Genomic DNA, 12852 nt, shown 5'->3' on the forward strand with positions numbered 1-12852 from the left:
TGTGATTAATACTGTAAGCCAGCAGGTGTCGCCTGGCAACTTAGAGCCGTATTAAGGCCTTACCTGTAGTATTGGCTTTGTCGAGTGCCGTATATATCCCTAATGTTATATTTATGAAAACTGGTACTAATTGAAAACTGTGTAGAAGTGATCGGACTTATACGCAGACAATACGGTATAACTGGACCTCGATAGACAGACAACATGGACATGATCCGTCCCCGGTCGGAGGGGTCCGAGTAAGTATCCGTCTCCGTGTCAGCGTCTCGGTAAATTGCAGGTAGGAACATCAACATCCCAGGTGTTCTGCACTTAATTACAGGTAACACCAACGTCCCAGATGTTCTACACTTAATTACAGGTAACATCAACGTCCTAGATGGTGGTAACACGGAATCGTGCTCCATGTTGCTGAACTGCTACTATATTGATGATAAATCGTCTCGGTCAGTAACTATACGTGTTTTGAAGTGGCTCTGGGAAATAACCTTGTCGGTTGGAAATGTTGTGCACTATTGTAAACAGACAAGGTTCACGAAAGTATTTTGCAGCAGTATAAAGGATTGTGCCACGGTAATATTGTGAAGGTTTTCCCCGGGAAATTGTCTTGCAATATCTTAAATTTAGTGATTTCATAATTGTGACAATATTATGGGGCGTAATAACGCCTTAGGTGAAGGCTTATACTTCGAGAATTGTATTTCAATATATATATACATTGTGATGTTGTATGACTCGGGTTTGCCTTGCATTATTATGACGTTTTCACTCTGAAATGTATCGTAGCTGATGACAGCCTTCTCGTGTTGTCGCGGTTTGAGAACGCGTCAAAGCGATAACACGTCAACACAATATTGTCGTAATCAGCCACCATAGGAATGCTTCTTACAATATAATGGAGGGTTATACGCAGGGAATGTCATTATTTTGACGATTTATGCCTTTGGAAGATTTTGCATTTTGGTGAACGGTTAGGCCTTTGGACATTGCGTCTTACAGCAGCGTTGTGAAGGGTTATGTGTCGGCGTTAAACCAGTCCTGGCGAGTTTGATCAGGGAAGGTGACTTGTTTTAGGTATCTTGCAATACTGTAATAGGTGGTTGTCTCTCGAATGGATGTCTTACTGCAGGTGCATTGCTGCTCGTGCTGTACTATTACAGCAACAACAAAGAATACCAACATAATAACGAAACAATGATGTTACTTGAAAATATTAAAAAAAAAAACTAGTGTAAAAATGAACAAAATTTAGATTAGCATAGAAACGTTTTGGCTAAGAGAATAAGACCAGTTACGACAACACACGTCACACAAATCTAGGTCACGACAACACACGTCACACAAATCTAGGTCACGACAACACACGTCACACAAATCTAGGTCATGACAACACACGCCACACAAATCTAGGTCACGACAACACACGCCACACAAATCTAGGTCACGACAACACACGTCACACAAATCAAGGTCACGACAACATCCGTCACACAAATCTAGGTCACAACAACACACGCCACACAAATCTAGGTCATGACAACACACGCCACACAAATCATGGTCACGACAACACACGCCACACAATTCTAGGTCATGACAACACACGTCACACAAATCTAGGTCACGACAACACACGTCACACAAATCTAGGTCACGACAGTATCGGTAGAGGTATGATATAGTATCGGTAGAGGTATGATATAGTATCGGTAGAGGTATGATACAGTATCGGTAGAGGTATGATATAGTATCGGTAGTGGTATGGTAGATATAGTAATGGTAGAGGTATGATATAGTATCGGTAGAGGTATGTTATAGTAACGGTAGAGGTATGATATAGTATCGGTAGAGGTATGTTATAGTATCGGTAGAGGTATGATATAGTATCGGTAGAGGTATGTTATAGTATCGGTAGAGGTATGTTATAGTATCGGTAGTGGTATGATATAGTATCGGTAGAGGTATGATATAGTATCGGCAGAGGTATGATATAGTATCGGTAGAGGTATGTTATAGTATCGGCAGAGGTATGATATAGTATCGGTAGAGGTATGTTATAGTATCGGTAGAGGTATGATATAGTATCAGTAGAGGTATGTTATAGTATCGGTAGAGGTATGTTATAGTATCGGTAGAGGTATGTTATAGTATCGGTAGTGGTATGATATAGTAATGGTAGAGGTATGATATCGTATCGGTAGAGGTATGATATAGTATCGGTAGAGGTATGTTAGAGTATCGGTAGAGGTATGTTATAGTATCGGTAGAGGTATGATATAGTAATGGTAGAGGTATGATATATATAGTAATGGTAGAGGTATGTTATAGCATCGGTAGAGGTATGGTATAGTAACGGTAGAGGTATGATATAGTATCGGTAGAGGTATGTTATAGCATCGGTAGAGGTATGATATAGTATCGGTAGAGGTATGTTATAGTATCGGTAGAGGTATGATATAGTAACGGTAGAGGTATGTTACAGTATCGGTAGAGGTATGATATAGTATCGGCAGAGGTATGATATAGTATCGGTAGAGGTATGATATAGTATCGGTAGAGGTATGATATAGTATCGGTAGAGGTATGTTATAGTATCGGTAGAGGTATGATATAGTATCGGTAGAGTTATGATATAGTATCGGTAGAGGTATGTTAGAGTATCGGTAGAGGTATGTTATAGTATCGGTAGAGGTATGTTATAGTATCGGTAGAGGTATGATATAGTATCGGTAGAGGTATGATATAGTATCGGTAGAGGTATGATATAGTATCGGTAGAGGTATGATATAGTATCGGTAGAGGTATGATATAGTATCGGTAGAGGTATGATATAGTATCGGTAGAGGTATGATATAGTATCGGTAGAGGTATGATATGGTATCGGTAGATGTATGGTAGATATAGTAATGGTAGAGGTATGTTATAGTATCGGTAGAGGTATGTTATAGTATCGGTAGAGGTATGGTAGATATAGTAATGGTAGAGGTATGATATAGTATCGGTAGAGGTATGATATCGTATCGGTAGAGGTATGATATAGTAATGGTAGAGGTATGATATAGTATCGGTATAGGTATGTTATAGTATCGGTAGAGGTATGGTAGATATAGTATCGGTAGAGGTATGATATAGTATCGGTAGAGGTATGATATAGTAATGGTAGAGGTATGGTAGATATAGTATCGGTAGAGGTATGTTATAGTATCGGTAGAGGTATGTTATAGTATCGGTAGTGGTATGATATAGTATCGGTAGAGGTATGATATAGTATCGGTAGAGGTATGATATAGTATCGGTAGAGGTATGATATAGTAATGGTAGAGGTATGTTATAGTATCGGTAGAGGTATGGTAGATATAGTAATGGTAGAGGTATGATATAGTATCGGCAGAGGTATGTTATAGTATCGGTAGAGGTATGATATAGTAATGGTAGAGGTATGATATAGTATCGGTAGAGGTATGATATAGTAATGGTAGAGGTATGGTAGATATAGTAATGGTAGAGGTATGATATAGTATCGGTAGAGGTATGTTATAGTATCGGTAGAGGTATGGTAGATATAGTATCGGTAGAGGTATGATATAGTATCGGCAGAGGTATGTTATAGTATCGGTAGAGGTATGATATAGTAATGGTAGAGGTATGATATAGTATCGGTAGAGGTATGATATAGTATCGGTAGAGGTATGTTATAGTATCGGTAGAGGTATGTTATAGTAATGGTAGAGGTATGATATAGTATCGGTAGAGGTATGATATAGTAATGGTAGAGGTATGATATAGTAATGGTAGAGGTATGATATAGTAATGGTAGAGGTATGATATAGTATCGGTAGAGGTATGATATAGTATCGGTAGAGGTATGTTATAGTAATGGTAGAGGTATGTTATAGTATCGGTAGAGGTATGTTATAGTATCGGTAGAGGTATGGTAGATATAGTATCGGTAGAGGTATGATATAGTATCGGTAGAGGTATGATATAGTAATGGTAGAGGTATGGTAGATATAGTATCGGTAGAGGTATGATATAGTAATGGTAGAGGTATGATATAGTATCGGTAGAGGTATGATATAGTAATGGTAGAGGTATGGTAGATATAGTATCGGTAGAGGTATGGTATAGTATCGATAGAGGTATGTTATAGTATCGGTAGAGGTATGATATAGTATCGGTAGAGGTATGATATAGTAATGGTAGAGGTATGTTATAGTATCGGTAGAGGTATGATATAGTATCGGTAGAGGTATGATATAGTATCGGTAGAGGTATGATATAGTATCGGTAGAGGTATGATATAGTATCGGTAGAGGTATGATACAGTATCGGTAGAGGTATGATATAGTATCGGTAGTGGTATGGTAGATATAGTAATGGTAGAGGTATGATATAGTATCGGTAGAGGTATGTTATAGTAACGGTAGAGGTATGTTATAGTATCGGTAGTGGTATGATATAGTATCGGTAGAGGTATGATATAGTATCGGTAGAGGTATGTTATAGTATCGGTAGAGGTATGCTATAGTATCGGTAGAGGTATGGTAGATATAGTATCGGTAGAGGTATGATATAGTATCGGTAGAGGTATGATATAGTATCGGTAGAGGTATGATACAGTATCGGTAGAGGTATGATATAGTATCGGTAGAGGTATGTTATAGTATCGGTAGTGGTATGATATAGTAATGGTAGAGGTATGATATCGTATCGGTAGAGGTATGATATAGTATCGGTAGAGGTATGATATAGTATCGGTAGAGGTATGTTATAGTAACGGTAGAGGTATGTTATAGTATCGGTAGAGGTATGATATAGTATCGGTAGAGGTATGGTAGATATAGTATCGGTAGAGGTATGATATAGTATCGGTAGAGGTATGATATAGTATCGGTAGAGGTATGATATAGTAATGGTAGAGGTATGATATAGTATCGGTAGAGGTATGATATAGTATCGGTAGAGGTATGTTATAGTATCGGTAGAGGTATGGTAGATATAGTATCGGTAGAGGTATGATATAGTATCGGTAGAGGTATGGTAGATATTAAAGGAGAAGAGACTGGGTGACTAAAGTAGAACGGTGAAGAAGCAATTGAAGGTTTCACATCAGATATAAAGACCACATACCGGTGTATATATATCAACGAGGGTCAGTTTGATGTATATTTGTGTGTAAATTGTTGATTCATTAAATGTACGATACATTCAAAGTGGCTTTTAACTCCACTCTAAGCAATCACTTCGGCCACCATAAACCTAGGCGACTGGTCAACAGGTACGTCTTCACTAATGGCTTGACCGTTACTAAATCTGTTTTAGTATTACATAAATGTATATGTAATATCTACGAAAAGTGATTTATTTGTTTAGCCTTAGTAGACACGTGATGTAATACAACAACAAAGCTTAATGTTAAATCACCTATCCACGTCACACATTGCATACTGTACGTAATGGGAATGGGGCACTCACAGGGACTTGGCATGATCCCCCACCCTAGAAGCATATACTGTGTATGTATAGGGAACATGGGTGGAGCATTCCTGCGAAGTCTGCGAAAATTGTTTTTATCATTACATGTTTACGACATAGGAATCCCAAACCTTCGGTTGAGAAAGCCTTGTCTTCGAGCGAATACTTAGAAAGGAGCATTATGTTGTTGGTGTAATCATCTAATGCCCTATTAACACTTAAGATGATTATTTGATAACGCCGTCTTCTTCAATACAGCCAGGTTAAGAGCCGCGTTATAATGCCACTTCACTGAATTCCAGGTAAAAACAAACTGGCACGATATGGCATTATGTCTATCTAAATCAATTACACTGAAACTGAAATGTCATGTCACAGACACACTAGCATGACGTCCCTCCAAGTTCATAATACTGATACTACCCGAATGTCATGTAACAGACACACTGGCATGACGTCCCTCCAAGTTCATAATACTGATACTACCCGAATGTCATGTCACAGACACACTGGCATGACGTCCCTCCAAGTTCATTATACTGATACTACTGGAATGTCATGTCACAGACACACTGGCATGACGTCCCTCCAAGTTCATTATACTGATACTACTGGAATGTCATGTCACAGACACACTAGCATGACGTCCCTCCAAGTTCATTATACTGATACTACTGGAATGTCATGTCACAGACACACTGGCATGACGTCCCTCCAAGTCCATTATACTGATACTACTGGAATGTCATGTAACAGACACACTGGCATGACGTCCCTCCAAGTTCATTATACTGATACTACTGGAATGTCATGTAACAGACACACTGGCATGACGTCCCTCCAAGTCCATTATACTGATACTACTGGAATGTCATGTAACAGACACACTAGCATGACGTCCCTCCAAGTTCATTATACTGATACTACTGGAATGTCATGTCACAGACACACTAGCATGACGTCCCTCCAAGTTCATTATACTGACACTGGAATGTCATGTAACAGACACACTGGCATGACGTCCCTCCAAGTCCATTATACTGATACTACTGGAATGTCATGTCACAGACACACTGGCATGACGTCCCTCCAAGTTCATTATACTGATACTACTGGAATGTCATGTCACAGACACACTAGCATGACGTCCCTCCAAGTTCATTATACTGATACTACTGGAATGTCATGTAACAGACACACTGGCATGACGTCCCTCCAAGTCCATTATACTGATACTACTGGAATGTCATGTAACAGACACACTAGCATGACGTCCCTCCAAGTTCATTATACTGATACTACCTGAATGTCATGTAACAGACACACTGGCATGACGTCCCTCCAAGTTCATTATACTGACACTGGAATGTCATGTCACAGACACACTGGCATGACGTCCCTCCAAGTTCATTATACTGACACTGGAATGTCATGTCACAGACACACTAGCATGACGTCCCTCCAAGTCCATTATACTGATACTACTGGAATGTCATGTAACAGACACACTGGCATGACGTCCCTCCAAGTCCATTATACTGATACTACTGGAATGTCATGTCACAGACACACTAGCATGACGTCCCTCCAAGTTCATTATACTGATACTACCTGGAATGTCATGTCACAGACACACTAGCATGACGTCCCTCCAAGTTCATTATACTGATACTACCTGAATGTCATGTCACAGACACACTAGCATGACGTCCCTCCAAGTTCATTATACTGATACTACTGGAATGTCATGTCACAGACACACTGGCATGACGTCCCTCCAAGTTCATTATACTGATACTACCCGAATGTCATGTCACAGACACACTGGCATGACGTCCCTCCAAGTCATTATACTGACACTGGAATGTCATGTCACAGACACACTGGCATGACGTCCCTCCAAGTCCATTATACTGATACTACTGGAATGTCATGTCACAGACACACTGGCATGACGTCCCTCCAAGTTCATTATACTGACACTGGAATGTCATGTCACAGACACACTGGCATGACGTCCCTCCAAGTTCATTATACTGATACTACTGGAATGTCATGTCACAGACACACTGGCATGACGTCCCTCCAAGTTCATTATACTGATACTACTGGAATGTCATGTCACAGACACACTGGCATGACGTCCCTCCAAGTTCATTATACTGATACTACTGGAATGTCATGTCACAGACACACTGGCATGACGTCCCTCCAAGTTCATTATACTGATACTACTGGAATGTCATGTCACAGACACACTGGCATGACGTCCCTCCAAGTTCATTATACTGATACTACTGGAATGTCATGTCACAGACACACTGGCATGACGTCCCTCCAAGTTCATTATACTGACACTGGAATGTCATGTCACAGACACACTAGCATGACGTCCCTCCAAGTTCATTATACTGATACTACTGGAATGTCATGTCACAGACACACTGGCATGACGTCCCTCCAAGTTCATTATACTGACTACTGGAATGTCATGTAACAGACACACTGGCATGACGTCCCTCCAAGTTCATTATACTGATACTACTGGAATGTCATGTCACAGACACACTGGCATGACGTCCCTCCAAGTTCATTATACTGATACTACTGGAATGTCATGTCACAGACACACTGGCATGACGTCCCTCCAAGTTCATTATACTGATACTACTGGAATGTCATGTCACAGACACACTGGCATGACGTCCCTCCAAGTTCATTATACTGATACTACTGGAATGTCATGTCACATACACACTGACATGACGTCCCTCCAAGTTCATTATACTGATACTACTGGAATGTCATGTCACATACACACTGACATGACGTCCCTCCAAGTTCATTATACTGACACTGGAATGTCATGTCACAGACACACTGGCATGACGTCCCTCCAAGTCCATTATACTGATACTACTGGAATGTCATGTCACAGACACACTAGCATGACGTCCCTCCAAGTTCATTATACTGATACTACTGGAATGTCATGTCACAGACACACTGGCATGACGTCCCTCCAAGTTCATTATACTGATACTACTGGAATGTCATGTCACAGACACACTGGCATGACGTCCCTCCAAGTTCATTATACTTATAAAACCCGAATGTCATGTAACAGACACACTGGCATGACGTCCCTCCAAGTTCATTATACTGATACTACTTGAATGTCATGTCACATACACACTGGCATGACGTCCCTCCAAGTTCATTATACTGACACTGGAATGTCATGTCACAGACACACTGGCATGACGTCCCTCCAAGTTCATTATACTGATACTACTGGAATGTCATGTAACAGACACACTGGCATGACGTCCCTCCAAGTTCATTATACTGACACTGGAATGTCATGTCACAGACACACTGGCATGACGTCCCTCCAAGTCCATTATACTGATACTACTGGAATGTCATGTAACAGACACACTGGCATGACGTCCCTCCAAGTTCATTATACTGATACTACTGGAATGTCATGTCACAGACACACTGGCATGACGTCCCTCCAAGTTCATTATACTGATACTACTGGAATGTCATGTAACAGACACACTGACATGACGTCCCTCCAAGTTCATTATACTGACACTGGAATGTCATGTCACAGACACACTGGCATGACGTCCCTCCAAGTTCATTATACTTATAAAACCCGAATGTCATGTAACAGACACACTGGCATGACGTCCCTCCAAGTTCATTATACTGATACTACTTGAATGTCATGTCACATACACACTGGCATGACATCCCTCCAAGTTCATTATACTGACACTGGAATGTCATGTCACAGACACACTGGCATGACGTCCCTCCAAGTTCATTATACTGATACTACTGGAATGTCATGTAACAGACACACTGGCATGACGTCCCTCCAAGTTCATTATACTGACACTGGAATGTCATGTCACAGACACACTGGCATGACGTCCCTCCAAGTCCATTATACTGATACTACTGGAATGTCATGTAACAGACACACTAGCATGTCCTCTCTCGGTCTTTACTCTGACAATGGAGGGAGTCGATGTTTTGTATGACTCTTTTCAGCGCTCTGTGTCAAACGGAGAGCTGAAAGCGCCATTTTTAATTACTTGTTTTGTTTTGTTCTTTATTTCATTTCAAGATTTTATTCAATAGAAAAATTCGATGCGTCTTTGGCAACCTGGAAGGATTTACATGCAAAAGCATTACGAGATAAAGGTCATGTGTTGCGGAAGAATATGCGTCTTTTTACACATATCGATTAAATCTTAGTCAGTTGTAAGCCTTCTCACAATGAGAACTGTGCTGGCAATAGCGGAACCGCCAGGCTTACCAAAATCGCTGAAGTCCAGTTTATCACGCTTGCAGAAACAGAACCCCGCTATGAGTTCATTGTCAGGTGGAGACAGCAAAGATGTTACTATCAAGTAATGGGATATTAACAGGAAGACAATTAAATTGATCCCGTTCACTACACGGTCTAGTGTTAAACTGTCTCAGCCAGGCAAAATAACGGAGAATGTAATATCGTGAATTATATGTTACCTGATCAGGATGGTCAGTTAATGCCTCGTTGATATAAAAAAAAAATAAGGTCTTAGAAAGGTCTTCATTAATTGTTTTATTGACATTCCGATAAAATAACCCGGGTAAGAAGACAAGCATGTTGACCGTGATCGGGATACGTTTGTTCACATTGATATAGACCTATCAGGCCGAGGATTCCCCTTCAAACTCAATGAAGATAGAGTCACCAGGGTTATAACGTTCTCATACTTTATAATACATAGAACTCAATATGTTACAATAATGATATATGATTGAGTGTATAAAAGCGATTGCTGATTAATTATACATAGGTATCGCAACGGAAATTAAGTGTAACAATGCATGGCGACATCCGGTTCTTTTCTCATTGAAATCTAATCATTACGTTGTGTCGATAGTTCTGGTGCGTGCCTTGAATTGCATAATATGTCAGACTTTAGATAAGACCTGTTTTAATACAGTAAGGAGTAGATATTCAGCTATGACATGAGGACCGCCCACTCTCCACCACAACTCGGCGGGAGTGCAGCCGTTTTGTAATCTCATTTATCTATGAATTTGACTCAATATTTACACTGAAGGATCCGCAAACATTGCGGTAATGATGCCTTTGAATTGAAAACATCTATTAAATGATTGTGTACAATCTAACAAACGTTATTTGGATAATGATCCTGTCCTTGTACGATTAAAATGTACTTGTAAGTTTCAGTTAGACGAAACAAAATCGACTGATCACAATAAATATTGACCAATGTAACTTCAAATAGTGTATTCAGGACAACATAAAACCACCGGAAGTACTACAGGAAGTGGGGTGGTAGGGTTGACAACCCATTAACAATTTCTCGCACGATAAAGTTTATGACTACAGAATATTTAAGTTAAGATAAACCTCGATATCTCAAAGTCGGAGGTGTCATGATAAACTTCGAGATGTCCTAATTATTTGTAGTCACCGAGTATATGATATTGCTGGAATTAATTGAATTTTAACTTCGAGTTAAGCAGAGCTTTCGAGTTATTGGAGTTCCAGACAACGAGGTTTGAGTATATCCAGATCTACACAGTTCATTCTTTACTGATACTTGTTTCCGTTTTTAACCTATGTTGACATTTGATTATAACAATAGATGCCCAATTACAGTATTGTCATGTTTAACAATGAGACATATCCACCTTTTCTCTGAAGGCCGGTACTGCTAATTCAAAGCCTGTCCAAGTTGACCAAGCCAGTTATATTTTTCTTCATTCTGTTGATGTTAAATAAGAAAAACAAATCAACATTCATTGTGCAATACAAATATACCTTGGTACGAATGTACCTATATTTATTGTTATTTTTCGGTGTGTTTGATTTCCTTAAAAGGTTTGTGTACCGAATTGCTCGACATTATCCTGTACAGATATACCGATTTGTTTGATGTTCCTGTACAGAACGGTACAACCAAATGTTGGATTTCCCCCCTGGAGATCTGTATACCGATTTGTATGATTTACCTGTACAGATAAACCGATTTGTTTGTTTGATTTCCCTGTACAGAACGGTACAACCAATTGTTGGATTTCCCCCTGGAGATCTGTATACCGATTTGTTTGATTTTCCTGTACAGACCTGTATACTTTTTTGCTTGATTTTCCCACACAGATGTATATACCAGGAGTTTACTGACCTTGAACCCATCATTCAACAAATAGCAAAGAAAAAGAGCAAGGATAGGTAATGGCACTGTGTGAAGCACGTGCACTGTGACGTGTGTAAAGGCTTAACTGTTAGATCACTGTGACATAGGTTGGAAGCCACTGTTTCATACTGTTTCCAGGTTACTGTGATATGAAAAGCTATTTGTGTGACGCGTCGCTAGTGCTGTTTGACCTGTGACTATGCTTGTACAATTGCTGCTAATGTTTAGCTATATGGCCGGCCACCGTGACCTACATTGTAGTTGTTTTGCCAAAGCTTCGCCACACAGGAACATGGCACGAATCCCAAACCCGCTGTCCATATATATGTATGTATTTGGTACTATATCATACATATGGATGGACCGTAGGGTGGGCATTCATACCAAGTCCCTGTGCTTCGCTATTGCGATTACCGGTCAGATTGTTGGAAGAATTGCTGCCAGTGTTTGAATATTAGACCTGTGATTGGTGGGCGAATTGTTGTTAGTGTTTGACTATTAGACCTGTGGATGGGGGCGAATGGTTGTCAGGGTTTGACAATTAGACCTGTGATTGGTGGGCGAATGGTTGTCAGGGTTTGACTATTAGACCTGTGATTGGTGGGTGAATGGTTGTCGGTGTTTGACTATTAGACCTGTGATTGGTGGGTGAATGGTTGCCTAAGTTTAGGAAAATGTAGTCAATTTATGGTTATTAGACCTGTAATTGGTGGGCGAATGGTTGTCGGTGTTTGACTATTAGACCTGTGATTGGTGGGCGAATGGTTGTCAGGGTTTGATAATTTGACATGTGATTGGTGGGTGAATGGTTGTCAGGATTTGACTATTAGACCTGTGATTGTTGGGTGAATGGTTGTCAGGATTTGACTATTAGACCTGTGATTGTTGGGTGAATGGTTGTCAGGATTTGACTATTAGACCTGTGATTGGTGGGCGAATGGTTGTCAGGGTTTGACCATTTGACCTGTGATTGGTGGGTGAATGGTTGTCGGTATTTGACTATTGGACCTGTGATTGGTGGGCGAGTTTTTGCCAGTGTTTGTCTTTTTGCTATGTGATTGATGGGCGAATTGTTGCCTAAGTTTAAGAAAATGTAGTCAATTTATGGTTATTAGACCTGTGATTGGTGGGTGAATGGTTG

The 12852-nt window shown here is 40.1% G+C and overlaps 1 protein-coding gene across 2 annotated transcripts in view; it reads left to right on the forward strand.

The window, feature by feature from the left end:
• Positions 1-39: 39 nt before the first annotated feature.
• The window catches only part of LOC117330299, a 39732-nt gene continuing 26919 nt past the window's right edge, over positions 40-12852 (forward strand). The window contains exon 1 of one of the 2 annotated variants that reach the window (XM_033888485.1): positions 40-239. In XM_033888485.1, the coding sequence (XP_033744376.1) occupies positions 205-239 (35 nt within the window). In that variant the 5' untranslated portion in view covers positions 40-204. The remainder of the gene's footprint in view (positions 240-12852) is intronic. The other variant, XM_033888488.1, reaches the window with a different exon arrangement.

This window comes from Pecten maximus, chromosome 7 (genome assembly GCF_902652985.1).
Source record: "Pecten maximus chromosome 7, xPecMax1.1, whole genome shotgun sequence".
Lineage (NCBI taxonomy): Eukaryota > Metazoa > Mollusca > Bivalvia > Pectinida > Pectinidae > Pecten > Pecten maximus.